General features: G+C 44.2%; 1 protein-coding gene across 2 annotated transcripts; it reads left to right on the forward strand.

Moving 5' to 3' along the window:
• TNFRSF9 (TNF receptor superfamily member 9) lies at positions 1–21,434 on the forward strand. Of its 2 annotated transcripts, none has more exons than XM_033228510.1 (8): positions 1–798; positions 1,509–1,692; positions 3,153–3,260; positions 3,714–3,788; positions 4,533–4,599; positions 7,136–7,266; positions 8,681–8,812; positions 21,039–21,434. In XM_033228510.1, exons 2-8 carry the CDS (start codon positions 1,593–1,595, stop codon positions 21,125–21,127), a joined length of 702 nt encoding a protein of 233 aa, XP_033084401.1. In that variant the 5' UTR covers positions 1–798; positions 1,509–1,592; the 3' UTR covers positions 21,128–21,434. The 2 variants fall into 2 exon arrangements, with proteins under 2 accessions (XP_033084401.1, XP_033084400.1); XM_033228509.1 differs by having other exon boundaries at positions 2–798; positions 3,651–3,788.
• Positions 21,435–22,684: the final 1,250 nt, after the last annotated feature.

The following is a 22,684-nucleotide window of genomic DNA, read 5'->3' on the forward strand; positions in this document are numbered from 1 at the left end:
ATCCCTTCTAGCTCTCAGCTTCACCGAATCAAGTCCTGGTCATTCACTTGCCATGCCACTGCTGTGCTTCCCCTTTTTCCATTTCCCTCCATTTCTCCCTTCTTCCTCCCTCTGTCACCCATGCAGCGAGGAGCATGGTAAGGGACCAGGCAGACATGGGTTCCAACCCCGCAGGCTCCCTGTCCTGTTGACGCTCTGACTCCACTTGCGGCCCCAATTTCCTCATTTGCATAGTGTTCCCCCAGTGACAACAGCAGTCATACAAAGTTCTAGGGTTCTTTCGAGGACAGTGTGTATTCACCACAATGCACCTCTGACGCCTGGCACATCGGCTGTGCTCAAGTAATGACAGCTATTGCTTTACAGTGATGTGGAGTTAAGGGACCGCATATGGCAAAATGCTGATCATTATTTTGAAGTTGGTTTCATCCCTCTAATCTCAAATCCAGTATTTTAGGGACAGGCTAAATGGTTTGTCCTGGAGAGCTATGTTAAGGGACAAAATCCTTTTCCCTACATCAACTATGACACATCCTGACAGTAGAGAGCTGCTTCCAAGAAGCAATTTAAAGTGCCATTATCAGGCAGGCACAGGGGCTCTAGGGGATTTTGGGGTCAGCAGATATGAAAAGAACAATTTCACAGAGCTGTCACAGAGCTGTGATGGGAATTTCCCAAGAGACCCCGCCCCCGGCTGAGTCACTGCACTCCTCCTATGTTTGACCTGAAGTCCTCCAGAGCTGCAGAAGCCTGAAGACCAAGGAGTGGAAAGTTCTCCAGCAGCCCCGAGATCTCAAGGTCTGTCCATTTGGGGGAGTGGGTGGGGGCACTGAGAGGGGGTGAGGATAGAACTTTTGCTCCCTTTGCCCATTTCTAGACTTTTTCTCCTTCTAATTTATAATAACTTCTCTTCAATAGCCCATTAAATAAACATCAATAACTTGGCCTGAAGAGAGTTTTGCGCTCCTGAGTTTTGTTACCATACAAGCGTCACATCTCAAAACATGTCTCTGTTGAAGAAAATGTGTTAGTGAGTTGAACAGGGAGGTCTTTCCACATATTAGTAGTTAGGTGTTCAGCTAAAGGGGGGAAGAGTGATTTTGTGATAGCTTCTTCTTGAACTGAATTGTCTGATGCCCCTGACAGATTCTGTTTGTAAGGAGTTTATTTCAGGGGCAGTAAGTAATTGGCATTATTGCTGGATGGTACTGCAAAGTACCCATGAAAGTCCCCAAAAGTTCTGGCTGTTGTTATTTCCACATTTCGGCAGAACATGATGGAAAATGCACTCTCAGACTTTGGCAAACCTGCACAAAGCAGTGTGTTTAATCATGCCTGCCTTGTTGTAGTGGTTTCTATGAATTTGCTACTTTTCCATAATATTGCATCATTAATTGTTCCTGAAAAACCCTGAGTTTTCCTCTTGTAGAATTGTATAGGTAATGATTACAAATAGATAATTTTGAAAGGAGAAACCACCTTTCCTTGGAAATGTTTACCTTTTGCAGAGTGACATTTGTGAGCCCAGCTAATTTGATTAAAATTCTCTTGGAATCAGCTTTGCTAGTATTATACCTGTACCAGATTTCATCATGGGAAACAGCTATTACAACATAGTAGCCACTCTGTTGCTGGTTCTGAACTTTGAGAGGACAAGATCATTGCAGGATCTGTGTATTAACTGCCCAGCTGGTGAGTACTCAGTTATCATGTGTATTTGATCTGTTCTGTTGGAAGTATGGTTCAGTTAGTCTAGTAGTCAGGGCCAATGAGCTCCCTTTTAAGGAAAGGAAAATGAAAATTAATTCATTTACCAATATTTATTGGATGCTACAACCTAGCTGTGTGAACACAGCCGTCATTCAACCTCTTGTGCCTTGACTTTCTCATCTGGGGATAATAAGGGAACCTGTTTTATAGGATGGCTGGGAGGATCAAATGAAGGGCTTACAACAGTGCATGGCACATGGCAAGACTGGTATTTATTTGTGGCAATTATTTGTGGACTGAGCTTTCTAAATATTAGAGGAAACATTCATTTGACAAGACAGAAGTTTTACTTACCAAAATGTAAATAAATGTTAGTTTTGTGTGTAGGATTTTGTGCTCAGACTGGGGACAGAGCAGCGAGTAAGTGGGTGTTAAAGGGCTTAACAGAGTGGGGAAAGTCAGGCGCATTTAAATTTTAGTGTAGGACATTGATGTCCTCCTGGATCCAGTCATACTGATCTCCTAGATCAATCAAGATAATAATTTTGTTTTATTCAATAGATAAAGTATTTTCTTTCTGCTGATTTATTTGTTACAATATCTGGTTTTTTGTTTTTGTTTTTGTTTTTGTTTTTGAGACAGAGTATCACTCTGTCACCCAGGCTGGGGTGCAGTGGCATGATCTCAGCTCATTGCAACCTTGACCTCCCAGGTTCAAGCAATTCTGCCTCAGCCTCCCAAGTAGCTGGGATTACAGACATGCACCACTGTGCCTGGCTAATTTTTGTATTTTTAGTAGAGACAGGGTTTCACCATGTTGGCCAAGCTGGTCTTGAACTCCTGACCTCAGGTGATCTGCCCGCCTTGGCCTCCCAAAGCGCTGGGATTACAGGTGTGAGCCACTGCACCTGGCCTGTATTTTCTTATTTCTAATTCTGTGATTACACAAAGAATAATCTTGCAAATGTGTTGTTTTAGGAAGTCAATCAAACTAATGCCTACCACTGTGGCAGCTAGAAAACTCATCATTCTTTTTTTTTTTTTTTGAGACAGAGTCTCGCTCTGTCGCCCAGGCTGGAGTGCAGTGGCCGGATCTTAGCTCACTGCAAGCTCCGTCTCCCGGGTTTATGCTATTCTCCTGCCTCAGCCTCCTGAGTAGCTGGGACTACAGGTGCCCGCCACCTCACCTGGCTAGTTTTTTTTTTGTGTGTGTGTGTTTTTTAGTAGAGACAGGGTTTCACCGTGTTAGCCAGGATGGTCTCGATCTCCTGACCTCGTGATCTGCCCATCTCAGCCTCCCAAAGTGCTAGGATTACAGGCTTGAGCCACCGTGCTCGGCCTTCATCATTCTTTTATAATCCTGTTTTCTTGTAAACTTCAGAATGCCTTGGGTGACGATTGCCCATTGTCAAATGTGTACCACTATTGTCTGCCTTTCTTAGGTACATTCTGTGATAATAACAGGAATCAGATTTGCAGTCCCTGTCCTCCAAATAGTTTCTCCAGCGCAGGTGGACAAAGGACCTGTGACATATGCAGGCAGTGTAAAGGTATGAGTTCAAAGATATTTTCTTCTTCTAGAAGATAGTTGGGAAGATAAGCTTTTCTTTCCTGTTTATTAACTGCTCTCTTTTGAAAATCTCAAGTGTCAAAGACTCTGATTCTTCTGACAACCAGCAGGTCCAGTAAAATAATATCGGGTGACAGCAATTATTTGTGGATTGAGATTTCTAAATATTAGAGGAAACATTCTTTTGACAAGAGAGAAGTTTTTACTTACCAAAATGTAAAAATGTCGTTATGGAGATTTAAAAGTAAACTTTCAAATCACTGGGAACACTATAAGTAGAGTGAACATGATTGTTACTGCAGAGTGTAAATTCACTTCCTGGATTTGGAGGTCAAGTGTAATAAAACGGGGGCTGGGGGGACCTTTGTAGGTGTTTTCAAGACCAGGAAGGAGTGTTCCTCCACCAGCAATGCAGAGTGTGACTGCATTTCAGGATATCACTGCCTGGGGGCAGAATGCAGCATGTGTGAACAGGATTGTAAACAAGGTCAAGAATTGACAAAAAAAGGTACGTTTGCGCTTCTTTGATCTAGGGTAGTTTTGTGATGTAGACAAACTTAGCTTAGGTCTTGATCCTTTGAAAATAAACAGATTTCTTGGCCGGGCGCGGTGGCTCAAGCCTGTAATCCCAGCACTTTGGGAGGCCGAGACGGGCGGATCACGAGGTCAGGAGATCGAGACCATCCTGGCTAATACGGTGAAACCCCGTCTCTACTGAAAAATACAAAAAACTAGCCGGGCGACGAGGCGGGCGCCTGTAGTCCCAGCTACTCGGGAGGCTGAGGCAGGAGAATGGCGTGAACCCGGGAGGCGGAGCTTGCAGTGAGCTGAGAGCCGGCCACTGCACTCCAGCCTGGGCGGCAGAGCAAGACTCCGTCTCAAAAAAAAAAAAAAAAAAAAAAAAAAAAAGAAAATAAACAGATTTGTAGAACCTTAAAGTAACAAGTGAGTATATGATATGTCATATTTTAATTAATAAAATATTTCCGTTATTTCTTCATAAATGGAAATAATTTGAAATCAGAATGTTTGTTAATTGCCAGAACCATTCATCTTCACACATTTCAGACATAGACAATACTTTATGTACAGTTAGAATAAAAACTAGCCATCTTACGGTGTTGTTTCAAGAATTATAGAATAATTTGTGCAGATTGCATTACGGTAATGACTTTATTAAGTTCATCACAGGGAAAGTTACCAAATGATGAAAATGCTCCCTTTTTGTTATTGCTTTCGTTTTTAACGCAAGGTTGTAAGGACTGTTGCTTTGGGACATTTAATGATCAGAAACGTGGCGTCTGTCGACCCTGGACAAAGTAGGTATCATTTCTTTTAGTTTATGGCATAAAGGATCTGGGTTAAATTTTTTGGAAGATGAGGAATGCTGTCATTGAAGCTTTTTTTGCACCCATCAAGTCTAGACAGAATGTAACATACTAATAGGCAGCGTGGGAGCACTGTGAGGTTGTAGCAACTCAGTAGGCAAAGTGGGCATTTTCTCCAGAAACAGTGCCTGGAACATTTAGATCAGAATTGCCAGTGGAGGGTGGGCACGTGCAGTGGCTCACGCCTGTAATCTCAGCACTTTGGAGGCTGAGGCAGGAGGACTGCTTGAGCCCAGGAGTTCGAAACCAGCCTGAGTGAGACCCCGTCTCTACAAAAAAATCAAAAAATTTGCCAGGCGTGATGGCACATGTCTATAGCCTTCCCAGCTATAGAGAAGGCTGATGAGGCAGGAGGATCACCTGAGTCTGGGAGGTTACCGCTGCAATGAGGTATGATCGCACCATTGCACTCCAGAACAGAGACCCTGTCTCAAAAGAAAGGAAAAGAATTGCCAGTGGAACTTTGCCACTGTCTGCCACTTCTCTGTTTCCTTCTCATTCTTTTGCTGCCTGTTATCTTCTCTCGTTGATCAGCCCGTCTCCATGTGCTCAATGCCAGCCCCTAGAATGATACAGAAGTAACTAATTGCTCGTTACCCTCCAAAATGTGGCAGACACTTGGGCACACAAGGCCATCACAGGTGGTAAAAAGCCAGTAGTATACGAGAGAATGTGACCGTTTTGTGGAACCAGAACTCACACTGTGGTCTGTGGATAGGTGCTGGTCCCAAATGGCTTGTCTTGTGCCCCCATCAACAGCGGTGTAGGGTTAGAGAATAAGCATTTAGAAACTTTAAAGGCAAATTGGCAGAGTAATGTGGTCTGTTGACTAAGAATAAAAATTTGGGCGTTGTATTTTATATGTATTTGTTCTTTTTCCATTTGACTTTCTTACTAGAAAATCATTTTTATTATTTTACTTTTACATTTTTATTGTATTTCAAAAGTGTATTGGTCTGTAACAGACTGGAAAGTGACTTTTTTGGAGAGAAAATAAAGTGTTTTAAAACAGGAATCATAGTATCCCTCTGCTTTTGTCATTTACAATTTATCAGCATCAGAGTGGCTGACAAATGGAATCGTGATTCACAAGAAAAGTATTAACTGTTTTCTCGGACTTAGCTGAATTCTCTCTTTGGAAAGTGGCTTTTTAAAAAAGGTCTGTTTTGTTTGTTTGTTTGTTTGTTTGTTTTGAGATGGAGTTTCACTCTTCTTGCCCAGGCTGGAGGGCAATGGCGCGGTCTCACCTCACTGCAACCTCCACCTTCCAGGTTCAAGCAATTCCCCTGCCTTGGCCTCCTGAGTAGCTGGGATTACAGGTGCACACCACCACGCCTGGCATTTTTAGTAGAGATGGGGTTTCACCATGTTAGCCAGGCTGGTCTCGCACTCCTGACCTCAAGTGATCCACCCGCCTTGGCTTCCCAAAGTGCTGGGATTCCAGGCGTGAGCCACCGTGACCGACTGGAAAGTGGCTTTTTAAAAAAAGTCTTTCAATACAAATTTTTCAGAGTTGTTAAGTGAGTCTGCATGGAAGAGTGGGTTTAATCTGGCTCTGGAGGATGGGTGGATGTGGGGTAGGTAAAGGGACGAGGGAAAGGCGTAACAAGAACAGCAACAATGATGGCGATAATGGTGATGATGATGATGATGGCTACCATTTACTCAGCGTGTCAGACGTGCAAGAGTGTGTCACTGACTCACTCATTTGTTCTTTGAAACAGTTCTGGCAGCACATACAATCCTAATTTTGCAGATGAGAAAACTGAGGCTTAGGGAGGTTTCATTTTTCTTTTCTTTTCTTTCTGAGACAGCATCAAACTCTTGGGTTAAAGTGATCAGCCTGGAACTCCTGGGTTCAAGTGATCCTCCCACCTCAGTCTCCTGAGTAGCTGGGACCACAGGCATGCAACACCAGCAATTTTTTTGGTTTGTTTTTTAATTTTTGTAGAGATGGGGTCTTGCTATGTGACTCAGGCTGGTCTCCAACGCCTGGTCTCAAGTGATCCTCTGGCCTCGGCCTACCAAAGTGTTGGGATTGCAGGCGTGAGCCACCGTACCTGGGCTACAGAGATTTCTTAACTTGCCCAAGGTCATTCTGGGAAGCAGCAGACCCAGGGCTCAAACCCCGGTTTGCCTGATGGCAGTGCTGGACCTCTTAACCCTATGCTAGCCTTCATCTGTGCCAGAGATGGTCAAGTCTGATTAAGAAACTGGGGGTGAGAGACTAACCAGGCAAAACAGCCTGAACTAAGCTGTCACCGAACAGAAGGAAGCCATGGAAAGCTGCAGGGAGCCAGACAGTCAAGTGGAAGTTTCTCAAAATATCTTTGCATCACCTTCGAACGCAGACCCCATATATCCTTTTCACTAGGCTACTTCATTGGGTAAAAACTGACAAAGTTTTAAATCAGAATCCTCAGGACCTAAGTTAATTATTTAAACTCTTTTCATTGAACTGTCTAAGCTGTTCTTTGGATGGAAAGTCTGTGCTTGTGAATGGGACGAAGGAGAGGGACGTGGTCTGCGGACCATCTCCAGCCGACCTCTCTCCAGGAGCATCCTCTGCGACCCCGCCTGCCCCTGCGAGAGAGCCAGGTAGCTGGGCTATGCCGTTCAATCAAAGTGCATATCTTGTGGTGATTCCAGATGGTATCTAAATCTCCCCAATATCATGATGTCTCACACCTCCACCTACAACAGGCACCGCCCACGTGCATTCCTTCCTGAATCCTGCCCTCAGGGACCCAGCAGGTTCCTTCCCGGCATTTGTTATTCAGTCTGAGATACACATTTGTAAGCAGTGCCGGAGGACACTTCACCCAGACAGAGTCTATATCTTTATCAATGCCAAGGAAAGGGGATTATAGGGTCCCATCTTTTCTTTTCTTTTTTTTTTTTAAGAGAGTTCCTTGCTCTGTGCCAGGCTGGAGTGCAGTGGCGTGATCTTCGCTCACTGCAACCTCCACCTCCTGTGCTCAACCAATCCTCAGCCTCCCCAGTAGCTGGGACTGTAGGCACGCACCACCACACCTGGCTAATTTTTGTATTTTTTTTTTTTTTTGGTAGAGTTGGGATCTTGCTCTGTTGCCCAGGCTGCTCTCAAACTCCTGGGCTCAAGCAATCGTCCTGCCTTGGCCTCCCAAAGTGTTGGGATTACAGGCGTGAGCTGCCGCATCCAGCCCCTGGGTCCCCTATTTTCTGTGCTAGAAAGGATAAACTGCTTAATTTGTGTGTCCTCTAGGAAAACTATTAAGTTTCTTTCTTTCTTTCTTTCTTTCTTTTTTGAGACAGAGTCTCTGTCACCCAGGCTGGAGTGCAATGGCACGATCTTGGCTCACCACAACCTCCGCTTCCCAGGTTCAAGCGATTCTTCTGCCTCAGCCTCCTGAGTAGCTGGGATTACAGGCACTCACCCACCATGGTGCCCGCCTAAGTTTTGTATTTTTGGTAGAGATGGAGTTTCTCCATGTTGGCCAGGCTGGTTTCAAACTCTTGACCTCAGTTGATCTGCTCACCTCGGCTTCCCAAAGTGCTGGGATTGCAGGCATGAGCCACCGCGCAGCCATTACGTTTCTTTTTTTCTTTTCTTTTCTTTTTTTTTTTTTTTTTTTGAGATGGAGTCTTGCTCTGTTGCCCAGGTTGGAGTGCAGTGGCACCATCTCAGCTCACCGCAAGCTCCGCCTCCTGGGTTCATGCGGTTTTCCTGCCTCCGCCTCCCGAGTAGCTGGGACTACAGGCGCCCGCCACCGCTCTGTTGTTCAGGCTGGTCTTGAACTCCTGACTCTAAGTGATCCTCCTGCCTCGGCCTTCCAAAGTATCGGGATTACAGGCATGAGCCACCATGTCTTGCCTTTTTAAAAGTTTTCCAAGTTTACTCCATTAGCAGGTTGGAGATGCCCAAGGCTCTGATTCTTCTCATGCTTAGGAGTTTACCAATGTAAATATACACATGTGTGTATGAGTGTCAATACATTTCTGCATGCGTTTCTCCTTTTGCTGTGTTTTGCAGGACACTCTCCGCAGATCATCTTCTTTCTTGCGCTGACTTCGACTGCAGTACTCTTCCTGCTGTTCTTCCTCGTGCTCCGTTTCTCTGTTGTTAAACGGGGCAGAAAGAAACTCCTGTATATATTCAAACAACGTAAGATTAACATAATCATATTAGAGCTCTGGCAAGGCAAGGCTTTTTATAATAGAAAGGAAAAGATGATTTTTTAAAAAAATTCTAGAAATGAGGTTCATATAGCCCGGTGGTTATCAAGCAGGGGCAATTTCATCCCTGGGAGTATTTGGTGGCGGTGGTGGTGGTGATTAGGGTGATTAGGTGGTGATTGGCATCTAGTGAGTAGAGACCAGTGATGCTGCTAAACTCCTACCATGCACAGGACAGCCTCCCAGCAAAGAATGATGCTGCCCCAAATGTCAACAGTGCTGAGGTGGAGAAAGCTTGCATATAGAATAGCACATCTTGGTTCTAGAAAAATGTCAGATTTAAATATGCTGCAGCCTTGGATTATTGCGTGTGTGTGTATGTGTGTGTGTGCGCGCGCGTGTGTGTGTATGTGTGCGTGCCTGTGTGTGCGTGTGCGTGCATGTGTGTGCCTGTGCGTGCCTTGTGTGCATGCGTGTGTGTATGCGTGTGTGTGTATGTGTGTGTATGTGCGTGTAGAGGACACTGGCAAATAAGAATCAGAAAACCATGTTCCCCCATGTCCCCATGTCCCTCTGGTTGATAAACTGGTTTAAAATGAGTTTAGACCCGTATTCGAGGAAGGCAGAGAGAACAAAGAGGGAGTTTGAAGGGAGTTTAACAAATGGATTATTACAGCACCAGTATGGATTACATGAAAAATTTCAATAATGAATTTCATTCATTCATTTGTTCAACAAGGTATTATTTCTATAAGGTACTCAGCAAGTGCCTGGCACAGAGTCAGCACCCACTAGACAAAAGCCATTGATATTTATTTGAAAAAGTATATAGATGGAAGGCAGCCTGTTTTTTGTCTTCATGAAGGATAGAACGAGACAGAACAGGCTTAATAAGACTTAATAAGAGGGATATAATAGAAGGAGCTTTTTGAGAGCAAAATTTTAACCCAAAACACCATGTAAGACCAGAATGTGTCTATTTGTAGGTTGTTAAAAATATATGTGCAGGAACGCATTAGTAAAGTTTTTTTTTTTCTTTTTCTTTTTTTTTGGAGACGGAGTTTCGCCTTTGTTGCCCAGGCTGGAGTGCAATGGCGCAATCTCGGCTCACCGCAACCTCCATTCACCGCAACCTCCTCCTCCCGGGTTCAAGCAATTCTCCTGCCTCAGCCTCCCTAGTAGCTGGGATTACAGGCATGCACCACCATGCCCAGCTAATTTTGTATTTTTAGTAGAGACAGTTTCTCCATGTTGGTCAGGCTGGTCTTGAACTCCCTACCTCAGGTGATCCGCCTGCCTCGGCCTCCCAAAGTGCTGGGATTACAGGCGAGAGCCACTGCGCTCGGTCAGTAAAGTCTTATCTAATAAATTATGCTAATTTATTTAAAACCTCTTTTTAAAGCGATATAGAACTTTTTTACATTGTGACCTATATAGAAAAATGCATAAATGCAAAGTTTAACAAATTGTTGTAAACGAACATCCAAATAACTCTACCAGAATCAAGAACTGGACCATAACCTATTCCCGAAGCCCTGGGCTGCCCTTTCTGGATCACAGCCTTCCTTGCCCACTAGTGCTAACCACATCTGGACTTGTATGGTATTAACTTCCTTTTGCTATAGTTTTGCTACCCAACAACACCGTTTTATCAGGCTGCTGTGAACTTCATACAACAGAATCACACTGTGTTTCCTGTATCTTGCTCCTTCTTTCTTTTTTTTTTTTGAGATGGAGTCTTGCTCTGTCGCCCAGGCTGGAGTGCAGTGGCGCAATATTGGCTCACTGCAAGCTCCCCCTCCTGGGTTCACGCCGTTCTCCTGCCTCAGCCTCCAGTGTAGCTGGGACTACAGGCGCCGGCCACTGCACCCGGCTAATTTTTTGTATTTTTAGTAGAGACGGGGTTTCACGGTGTTAGCCAGGATGGTCTCGATCTCCTGACCTCGTGATCCTCCCGTCTCGGCCTCTCAAAGTGCTGGGATTACAGGCGTGAGCCACTGCGCCCGGCCTTTGCTCCTTCTTTCAACGTTGTGTCATGAAGATTCATCCACGTTGAGTTCATCTTTAGTTGATTTCCATTGTTGCACACTCTTTTATTGAATGATGACATTGTTGTTTACCTATTCTAATATTGATGGACACTGGGATCACTTCCAGCTTGGGGTTATTACATGCAATGACATTTGAATATTTTTGTCCGTGTATCTCAGCACACGTAAACACGTGTTTCTGGTTTGGTTGTGTTTTTAAACCTAGGAATAACATTGCTGAGCTACAAGGAACATGTATCTTGGTCTTGAATATGCCAAACTGTTTTCCAGAATGATTGGACCCCATTTACACTCCCCTGGTGGTAATGATGTTCTTTCTACTCCACATCCCCTGATAACTCTTGGCAGCGTCGGACTATTTTTATCAATATGGTGGGCGGATAGTCGTATCTCATTGTGGTTTTAACTTACACTTCCTGGTTGCTAGTGAAGTTAGATGCCTTTTCATGTTATTTTAGCTATTTCCTTTTTAGTGAAGGGCCTGATCAAGTCTTTTGAGTATTTTCTCATAGGATTGTCTGTCCTCTTCTTACGTATAGGAAGTTTTTAGTCTGCTGTTCATGAGCTGCAAATATCTTTTCCTATTCTGTGGTTTGCTCTTTCATTCTCTTTTTGAGGTCTACACCTCCAATTTAAACCTCTACGCTCTCACTTAAGCCTGATTTCGGTTTTGTCTTTTGTTTTTTTGAGACAGGGTCTACTGTGTCACCCAGGCTGAAGTGTAGTGGTGCGATCACAGCTCACTGCAGCCTTGAACTCCAGAGCTCAGGCAATCTCCTGCCTCGGCCTACTAAATAGCTGGGACTATAGGTGCATACTACCACACAGAGCTAATTTTTAATTGATTTTTAATTTTTTTTGTGGAGGTGGGGTCTCACTATGTTGTCCAGGCCAGTCTTAAACTCCTGGGCTCAAGTGGTCCTACCACCTCGGTTTCCCAAAGTGCTGGACTTAATCCTGATTTAAAGGACTACCTCTGCAACAAAGTTCCATCCACACCCCAGACTGCAACAAAGTTCTTTAGAAAATGCTTTTCAAAGGTATTTATGAGTAATTAGTGAGTTTCAGTGGAACCATAAGTCATTTTTTAAAAGTTTTTAGGACACTCCCTGGTGGTCTAGTGGTTAGGATTCAGCGTTCACTGTCGCAATCTGGGTTCGATTCCTGGTCAGGGAAGTCTTCCTTCTGGCTGGGTGCTATGGCTCACACCTGTAATCCCAGCACTCTGGGGGGCCGAGGCAGGCGGATCACCTGAGGTCAGGAGTTCAATACCAGCCTGGCCATGGTGATACCCCGTCTCTACTAAAAATACAAAAAATTAGCCAGGCGTGGTGGCGGGTGCCTGTAATCCCAGCTACTCAGGAGGCTGAGACAGGAGAATCGCTTGAACCTGGGAGGCGGAGGTTACAGTGAATGGAGATCACGCCATTGCACTCCAGCCTGGGCAACAAGAGCGAAACTCTGTCTCAAAAAAAAAAAAAATTTAGGTCATTTAAAAGAAATTTTGATTTTGACATAATTATAGATTCACAGGAATTTGCCAAGACAGATACATCTCTCATGCCATTTCTGGGTTCCATCCTTCAGTGCAATGGCAAAGCAGGAAATTGACATTGGCATGGTGTGTGTGTGTGTACTTTGTCCCTTTGTCACACATGTGAAGTCGTATAACAACCAGCACAATAAAATCAGAACTTTCCATCACCGCTGAGATCTTCTCCCACTACTCCTTTCTAGTCAGGTGCTCTCCCTCTCCCCACCATCCCCTGGCAACCACTTATCTGTCTTCCATCTCTATACTTTTGTTATTTAAGAAATATTGTATAAGTAGAATCATACAGCATGTGTCAAGCTAAATCACAGAGAAAGAGGCTCTCTAAAAGATTATGGTATTTTTTCCAGGAGTAGCATTGCAGTGGGAATATGATGGGTTTATTGAGGGAGGTAAAGGTGACAAGAGTTTTTAAAAGAAAAAATGAGGGGCCGGGCGCAGTGGCTCATGCCTGTAATCCCAGCACTTTGGGAAGCCGAGGTGGGTGGATCACCTGAGGTCAGGAGTTCGAGACCAGCCTGGCCAACATGGTGATACCCCATCTCTACTAAAAATACAAAAAGTTAGCCCAGTGTGGTGACACATGCCTGTAATCCCAGGTACTCGGGAGGCTGAGGCACGAGAATTGCTTGAACCTGGGAGGCAGAGGTTTCAGTGAGCCGATATCACGTCCTGCACTCCAGCCTGGGTGACAGAGCAAGACTCTGTCTCAAAAAAAGAAAAAGGAAAAACTGAGGAGGATTATGTAAGTTATTTTGAAACAATGATCCTTTGCTACGAAGATCAATACCCGCAGAAGTATTTTTTTGTGTAAGACACGGTAGCCTCTGTGCAAGGTTGTGGTTTCTGCAGTCTTGTGATAGTTGTTTTTATCAGGCATGCATGCATAAGAAACTCTCTTCATGGCCTTCCCTGGCTCCATTTGTCAGGATTTTTAAAAAAAATTTTGAGACGGAATCTCCGTGTGTCATTCAGGCTGGAGTGCAGTGGCATGATCTCCACTCGCTGCAAACTCCGCCTCCTGGGTTCAGGCGATTTTCGTGCCTCAGCCTCCTGAGTAGCTGGGATCACAGGCAGCTGCCACCATGCCCGGCTATAGTAGAGACGAGGTTTTGCCATGTTAGCCAGGCTGGTCTTGAACTCCTGGCCTCATGTGATCTGCCTGCCTCGGCCTCCCAAAGTGCTGGGATTACAGGCATGAGCCACCATGCCCGGCTTATTTGTCAGGGTTTTGACACAAGTTACTCCATTTTGATTCTGACAACTTTCACAAAGGTGAACTTTTTTTAGATTTTGCTTTTTCACTCAGCAGAATGCCCTTGATATTCATCCTAGTTGCTGTGTGTTTCAATGATTCATTCTTTTTCCTTGCTGAATAGTATTCCATGATACGCTTGTGCCACAGTTTGTTTTACCATGCACCCATTAAAAGATATTTTGTTTGCTTTCTGTTTTGACTATTACATATAAAGCTGCGAGGAATAATCATGTAGTTTTTGTGTGGGCATGTATTTTTGTATCTCTATGAGAAATGCTCAAGAGTGCAATTCCTGGGCTATATGTTTGGTGCTTGTTTAGTTTTTAAGAAGTTGCCAAACTATTTTCCAGAGGAAGTGTATCATTTTACATTCTCATCGGAGTTTCTCTGCATCCTTGCTTGCATTTTGCATTGCCTCAATTTTTATCTCAGCTGTTCTAATAGGTGTGTAGTGACATCTCATTGGGGCTTTAATTTGCATTTCCCTTATGGGTGGACATCTTTTCATACGCTTATTTTCCATTTTTACGTCTTCTTCAGTGAAGTGTTGTTCAGGTCTTTCGCCTATTTTCTAGTTAGATTATTTGTTTTACTGTTGAGATCCAAGAGTTCTTCATATTTCCCAGATAGGAGTCCTTTGGCATATATATGATTTATAAATATTTTCTCCCAGTCAGTAGCTTGCCTTTTCATCCTCTTCACGGGCTCTTCCACAGAGAAAAGCTATTTAATTTTGATGAAGTCCAATTTATGGATTTTTTCATTGATGGAGTCATGTCTAAGAATTCTTCATTGAGTCCTGAGTCTCAAAGATTTAGATATTTTTCCCCTCTGTCTCCTATAACTTTTACAGTTTTTTTATTTCATATTTAAATCTTGATTTTTTTTTTTTTTCCTGAGACAGGGTCTCTGGTTTGTCACCCAGGCTGGAGTGCACTGGTGTGATCATGGGTTACTGCAGCCTCCACCTCCTGGGCTCAAGTGATCCTCCCTCCTTGGCCTCCCAAGTAGCTGGGACTACAGGAGTGTGCCACCACTTGCCACAGACCTATTGGACTGAACAAAGTGGGGAGAACGTGGGAATAAAAGACAAGAGATAAAAGAATAGATTTGGAAGAAGGAGTCAGGGGTAACCTTGCCTCTAGTGGACAAAGGCCCTGAACTTTACACAGCCCACCGTATTTATTAGGCAAAAGAGCTGGTGAGAAAGCAGGGGTGATGGTCCTGTCGGTAACTGTCAGTTGGCCATTTGGTGTTTGGTTCACAGCAGACTTGGGAGACTGCATCCTTTGAACAATAGGTGCTAGATTTCTCAATAGACAACTTCAAGGAGCCAGGGAGTGATGTCCCTCAGCAAACCTTTTGGTGGCGGGGCAGTGTGAGTTTGCTCACATCTTGCATTTAAACACTTTACTGTTTGATCATGTCGCCTCCAGCGGAATGTTGAGTTGGTGATGTGTCACGACTTCGGCTCCCTGCATGCCTGGGTCATTTTTTATTTATTTATTTATTTTGAGACAGAGTCTCACTATGTTGCCCAGGCTGGTCTTGAACTCCTGGCCTCAAACAATCCTCCTGCCTTGACCTCCCAAAGTGCTGGGATTACAGGTGTGAGCCACTGTGCCAAGCCTTGATTCATTTTAAATTTTTCGTATAAGGTGTGAGAGGTTTTAGCCAAGTCTTTTGTTGTTGTTTTTGGCCTAGGGCTGTCCAATCACTCTAGCATCACTCGTGGAAAAGATTAGTCTTCTTTCATTGTACCGTTGTCAGAAGTAAGTTGGCCGCAATTTCGTGGGGCTATCTGGTTTCCCTCTTCTGTTCTACTGATCCATGTGTTTCTTCTTCTGCCGATACCACACAGCCTTGATTACTGCGGTTATACATAAACACTGAAATTGGGTAGAGGGTGGTAGTCTCTCCCGCTTTATTATTTCATTTCAAAATTGTTTTGTGTATTCTAGTTCCTTTGCATTTCCACATACATTTTAGGATAATATCTATATCTACAAAAAGCTGGTCGGGATTCTGATAACAATTGTGTTAAATCTGCATATCAGTTTGGGGCGAATTGACATCTTTACTATGTGAAGTACAGTCACGTATCACTTAACGACAGGGGTACGTTCTGAGAAATGTGTTGTTAGGTGATTTCGTTGTTATGTGAACATCATAGAGGGCACTTAGGCAAACCTAGACAGTACAGCCTACCATACACCTAGGCTGGATGGTATAGCCTGTTGCTCCTATGTTACAAACCTGTAGGGCGTGTGACTGTACGGAATACCATAGGCAACTGTAACATAATGGTATTTGTGTGGCTAAACATACCTAAACACAGAAGAGGTACCATGAAAATAATATGATTTTTGCCAGGCATGGTGGCTCACGTCTGTAATCCCAACACTTTGGGAGACCAAGGTGGGCTGATCACCTGCGGTCAGGAGTTCGAGACCAGCCTGGCCAACATGGTGAAACCCCGTTTCTACTATAAATACAAAAATTAGCTGGGTGTGGTGGCACGCGCCTGTAATTCCAGCTACTCAGGAGGCTGAGGTGGGAGAACCCCTTGAACCTGGGAGGCAGAGGTTGCAGTGAGCTGTGATCACACCACTGCACTCCAGGCTGGGCAACAAAGTGAGACTCCATTAGGAACGGGGCCACACAGCAGGAGGAGAGTGGTGGGCGAACGTGTGAAGCCTCCTCTGTATTTATAGCTGCTCCCCATCACTTGCATTACCGCCTGATCTCCGCCTCCCGTCACGTCAGCAGCAGCATTAGCGTCTCATAGGAGCACGAATCCTATTGTGAACTGCGCACGTGAGGGATCTGGGTTGCGGCTCCTTATGAGAATCTAATGTCTGATGATCTGTCGCTGTCTCCCATCACCCTTAGATGGGACTGTCTAGTTGCAGGAAAACAAACTCAGGCTCCCACTGATTCTACATTACGGGGAGTTGTATAATTACTTCTTTATATATTACAGTGTAATAATAATAGAAATAAAGTGCACAATAAATGTAATGCGCTTGAATCATCCTGAAACCATCCCCCCACCCAGTCCATGGAAAAACTGTCTTCCACAAAACTGATCGCTCTTGCCAAAAAGGTTGAGGACCTCTGCTGTATATGACTGTAGTCTTATAAACACTGTACACTGAAGCTAAACTAAATTTATTTAAAATGTTTTCTTTCTTCAATAATAAATTAACCTGAGCTTACTGTAACTTTTTGCTTCATAAACTTTAATTAATTAATTTTTTTTTTTTTTTTGAGGCACAGTCTGCTGCCCAGGCTGGAATGCAGTGGCAAGATCTTGGCTCACTGCAGCCTCCACCTCCCAGGTTCAAGTGATTCTTCTGCTTCAGCCCCTCCAAGTAGCTGGGACTACAGGCAGCTGCCACCACGCCTGGCTAATTTTTGTATTAGAGATGGGGGTTTCACCATGTTGGCCAGGCTGGTCTCGAACTCCTGAGCTCCAGTAATCTGCCCACCTTGGCCTCCCAAAGTGCTGAGATTACAGGCATGAGCCATCACACCCAACCTATAAACTTAAAAACAATTTTTTAAACTTTTTGACTCTTTTGTAATAACTCTTAGCTTAAAACACAAGCACATTGTACAGCTATACAAAAATATTTTCTCTTTATTTCCTTATTCTATAAACTTCTCTATTTAAAAGTTTTTAAATTGTTTTTTACTTTTTAAACTTTTTTGTGAAAAACTAAGACACAAACACACATATTAGCCTAGACCCACACAGAGTTGGTGTCTGCCACCTCCACATCTTGTCCCACTGGAAGATCTTCAGGGCAAAAACATGCATGTAGCTGTCATCTCCTATGAGAACAATGTCTTCTTCTGGAATATATGGAATACCTCCCAAAGGACCTGCCAGAGGCTGTTTTACAATTAACTGTTTTTTTTTGATTGTTTGTTTTTTGTTTGTTTTTTTTTGAGACAGAGTCTTGCTCTGTTGCCCAGGCTGGAGTGCAATGGGGTGGTCTCGGCTCACTGTAACCTCTGCCTCCCAGGTTCAAGGGATTCTCCTGTCTCAGCCTCCCAAGTAGCTGGGATTACAGGTGCATGGTGCCATGCGCGGCTAATGTACTTTAGTAGAGACGGGGTTTCACTGTGTTGCCCAGGCTAATCTCGAGCTCCTGAGCTCAGTCAATCCACCGCCTCGGCCTCCTAAAGTGCTGTGATTACAGGTGTGAGCCACCACGCCTGGCCTTAACTGGTTGTGTGTGTGTGGGTGGGTGTATATATAATATATATATATGGAATATACTCTAACTATAAAAAGTATGGCATAGTAAGTCCATAAACTACTAACATACTCATTTATTGTTATTATCAAGTATTATGTGCCGTACATAATTGCATATGCTACACTTTATACAACTAGCAGCTCAGTAGGTTTTTCACATCAGTATCACCACAAATGTGAGCAATGAGCAGTGCTGCAGTGTTATGATGGTTGGATATCACAAGGCAACAGGAACTTTTCAGCTCCACTATAATCTTATGGGACCACGATCATATATGCAGTCTGTTTTTGACCAAAACATCGTTTTACGCTGTATGACTGTATTCCAGTGCACAAACATGGTATGTCTCTCCATTTATTTATATATTTTAAAATTTCTTTCACAGCATTTTGCAGTTTTCACTATACAAGTTCTGTATGTGTTTTGTTAGATTTAGGCCTAAGGAAAAAAATTTTTTTGAAGACAGGTTCTTGCTTGCTGTATTCCCCAGGCTGGAGTGCAGTGGCATGATCATGGCTCACTGCAGCCTCAACCTCCTGGGCTCAAGTGATCCTCCCACCTCAGCCTCCAGAGTAGCTGAGACCACTGGCAGGTACCACCACCCCTGGCTAATTTTTAAATGTTTTGTAGAGACAGGGCCTTGCTGTGTTACCAAAGATGGTCTAGAACTCCTGGACTCAAGCAATCCTCCTGCCTTGGCCCCCATAATACTGGGATTACAGGCATGAGCCCCCACACCAAGTTTCTGGATCTAATTTAGATCATGTATTTTCTCAGGGTTCCTCTGACATCACTCTAGGGAAGGAAGGAGGATGGGCAGCTTGTTACAGCCAGGCAGGGGTGGAGGAAGTTTGGGTTCTGCACTATACCTCCTGGAGGGTGAGCGTCTCCTTTTTATTACTAGACATGTGGGAGTTCCGGCTCCCACTAGGCCTCCTCTGACACCACCCCAGGAAGGAGGGGGAGATGAGCCTTAATCCATGGTGAGGGAGGAAGTTCAGGTTCTCTACGCAGTCTTTCCTGGTGGGCTCGCAGGTGGAGCCACTGTGTTTTTTGTGGTGTTTTGTTAGAATTGAGTGGTTATTGTCTAGAAGTTTTTGGGCCAGGCGCAGTGGCTCATACCTGTAATCTCAGCACTTTGGGAGGCCGAGGCGGGCGGATCATAAGGTCAGGAGTTCGAGACCAGCCTGGCCAATATGGTGAAACCCTGTCTCTACTAAAAATACAAAAATTAGCCAGGCGTGGTGGTGGGTGCCTGTAGTCCTAGCTACTCGGGAGACTGAGGCAAGAGAATCACTTGAACCCGAGAGGCGGAGGTTGCAGTGAGCCAAGATCGTGCCACTGCACTCCAGTCTGGGCAACAGAGAAAGACTCCATCTCAAAAAAAAGAAAAAAGAAAAAAAAAAGAAGCTTTTAGTCTTGCTATGCTGCCCCTTTCCTAGTCTCACAACTAGGGAGTACAAACTCTTCTTAGTTTTTTGTGTGTGTTTTTTGAGATGGAGTCTTGCTCTGTTACTCAGGCTGGAGCGCAGTGGTGCAATCCTTCACTGGGAGGATTGCAACCTTCGCCTCCCAGGTTCAAGCAATTCTCCTGCCTCAGCCTCTTGAGTAGCTAAGGTTACAGGTGTGCGCCACTATGCCCAGCTAATTTTTGTGTTTTTAGTAGAGACAGGGTTTCGCCATGTTGGCCAGGCTGGTCTTGAACTTCTGACCTCAGATGTTCTGCCTGCTTTGGCTTCCCAAAATGCTGGATTACAGATGTGAGGCACCACACCTGGCCTATTCTTGGTTTTTGTTTTGCTTTGTCCATACTACTGGCATTTTTAGGTTGCTGCTTCTCTAGTTCCCAGTCAGAGGGAAATGAGGCAGAAAGAAACCCATTGCCTTGTTGTTTCTTGGATCCGGAGATCATGACCCAATTGGCCTTCCTGTCTCTGCCTTTTGGAGAGGTTTTCAGCAGTACTCAGCAGGACAAATACGGAAAGCATGACATCTCAATCTTTCCAGAAGAGATCTCCATTTTGAAATTCATCTTTGAATCAATTTCAAAAGACATCCCGTTGGTATTTCTGAACATCTTGCCAGTTTTTCATAAGTTCTAGGAGATGGTGTGGTTATTTGGGTTGGGTTTTTTTTTTTTTTATAGCAACAAGCATATGAACTTCGGGTAGGACTTTTTGACTTGCTTGTCTGTAAATAAATACCTGCTTAGGATTGAAAAACTGCTGAGCAGTAACATAAATACTTCACTAACATGTAAAAGAAAGCCTGGCAACTCATGCGCAAATCAGTTCTTGGTTCCTAACGATGGAAGTTGTGGGGATACCTCCACACTCTTGCAGTCATAGCATTGTGTTCCAAAGAAACCATCGGATCTCGAATCTACGTAACCCTCAAGACGAAAATATGTGCTGCTGAATTGAAACTAGAGCTATGATTGGGATATGGCTAATATTTTATGCTTTAGTGATTCATGCTTATGACTTCTTTTTAGCTAATGTAGAAAATAAATAAAATAGTTCTTAAAGACCAGTAAAAATATTTGGTAAACGGAAACAAATGTCAAATAATCTCTAGAGGAAGTTCATCCTTGCTGTTACCTCTCTTGTGGATGAGCTTGTTAAAAGTATTATTATTATTATTATTATTTATTATTTTTTTTTTTTTTTTGAGACAGAGTTTTGCTGTTGTCACCCAGGCTGGAGTGCAGTGGCGCGATCTCGGCTCACTGCAACCTCCGTCTCCGGGGGTCAAGCGATTCTCCTGCCTCAGCCTCCCCAGTAGCTGGGATTACAGGCACCTGCTACCACGCCCGGCTAATTTTTGTATTTTTAGTGGAGATGGGGTTTTGCTATGTTGGCCAGGCTGGTCTCGAACTCCTGACCTCAAGTGATCTGCCCGCCTCCATCTTCCAAAGTGCTAGGATTACAGGCGTCAGCCACCGCGCCTGGCTGAGTTTGTTAAAATTAAAGGTGAGAATGTTTGCTGCTTAGAGATGTTCTGCAGCTGTAATTTATGGAAAATAAGTGTTAAATGATTCAAATAGACAACAAAATATATGTATCTTTAAAATTTTTTTTTTTTAGCATTTATGAGACCAGTACAAACCACTCAAGAGGAAGATGGATGTAGCTGCCGATTTCCAGAAGAAGAAGAAGGAGGATGTGAACTGTGAAATGGAAGTCGATAGGGCTGTTGGGACTTCCTTGAAAAGAAGCAAGGAGATACGAGTCATCCCGCTATCACAGCTTTCAAAATCAAGAACACCATCCTACAAATACCCAGGATTCCCCCAACACATGTTCTTTCCTCAATGCCAATGAGTCGTCCTTTAAAAACACACCACTTCTTTTTTTTTTTTGGACAGGGTCTCACTCTGTCACCCAGGCCAGAGTGCAGTGGCACCATCACGGCTCTCTGCAGCCTTGACCTCTGGGAGCTCACATGATCCTCCTGCCTCAGTCTCCTGAGTAGCTGGAACTATAAGGAAGAACCACCACACCTGACTAACTTCTATTTTTCGTTTTGGTAGAGATGGCATTTCATCATGTTGTCCAGGCTAGTCTGATACTCCTAGGCTCACTTTGGCCTCCCAAAGTGCTGGGATTACGGACATGAGCTGCCATGCCTGGGCAAAATAATGCACCACTTTTTTTTTTTTTTTTTTTTTTGAGACAGAGTCTCGCTCTGTCGCCCAGGCTGGAGTGCAGTGGCCAGATCTCAGCTCACTGCAAGCTCCGCCTCCCGGGTTCACACCATTCTCCTGCCTCAGCCTCCCGAGTAGCTGGGACTACAGGCACCCGCCACCTCGCCCGGCTAGTTTTTTGTATTTTTTAGTAGAGACGGAGTTTCACCATGTTAGCCAGGATGGTCTTGATCTCCTGACCTCGTGATCCGCCCGTCTCGGCCTCCCAAAGTGCTGGGATTACAGGCTTGAGCCACCGCGCCGGGCATAATGCACCACTTTTAACAGAACAGACAGATGGGGCCAGAGCTGGTGATAAAAAAGCATTTTCTAGATACCACTTAACAGGCTTGAGCTAGTTTTTTTGAAATCCAAAGAAAATTATAGTTTAAATTCAATTATGTAGGCCAGTGGTCCAACTACAATGATAATCAAAATCAGTGCAGGTTTGTGTTTTGGTGCTAATATGACATATGACCGTAAGCCACAAGGTGCAGTAAGTACCCCAGCTGAACTTTCCATTGGTTCTGGCATGTAACATGACATGCTTCACCGTCAGGGGAGTTTGAGGAGACTGCCTGAATTTGGGGTCAAGGGCAAAAAACCTCAGGCCTGGAGGAAGTTTTGGAAAGAGTTCAAGGGTCTGCATATCCTGTACACCTTCTGCCTTTGTCCTGCTCCCTTTTAAGCCAGGTTATATTCTAAAAATTCTTAACTTTTAACAAAATATTTTATATAAAAGCAAATAAATAAACCACATACAATAGGTGTGAAGTACAGTGAGAAAATGAGCACCTGTGGACTCATCGTCCTACGACAGCACTAGAGTGGGGGCCGCCAAACTCCCATGGCCAAACCTGGTGCACCATTTGCCTTAGTTTGTTTGCTTGCTTGAGACAGAGTCTTGCTATGTTGCCCAGGCTGGAATGGAGTGGCTACTCACAGGCACAATCATAGCACACTTTAGCCTTAAACTCCTGGGCTCACATGATCCACCCGCCTCAGTCTCCCAAGTAACTGGGATTACATGTGCAAACCTGGCATGGC

This window comes from Trachypithecus francoisi, unplaced genomic scaffold, assembly GCF_009764315.1.
Source record: "Trachypithecus francoisi isolate TF-2019V2 unplaced genomic scaffold, Tfra_2.0 Lachesis_group12, whole genome shotgun sequence".
Taxonomy (NCBI): Eukaryota; Metazoa; Chordata; class Mammalia; order Primates; family Cercopithecidae; genus Trachypithecus; species Trachypithecus francoisi.

What these genes read in the sequence shown, in the direction of transcription:
- TNFRSF9 (XM_033228509.1), top strand. Translation starts at nt 1,593, where the DNA reads ATGGGAAACAGCTATTACAACATAGTAGCCACTCTGTTGCTGGTTCTG. An exon ending in GTGTATTAACTGCCCAGCTG is followed by an intron (nt 1,693 to 3,152) that starts GTGAGTACTCAG and finishes TGCCTTTCTTAG; the next exon opens with GTACATTCTGTGATAATAAC. An exon ending in GTCTGTCGACCCTGGACAAA is followed by an intron (nt 4,600 to 7,135) that starts GTAGGTATCATT and finishes GAACTGTCTAAG; the next exon opens with CTGTTCTTTGGATGGAAAGT.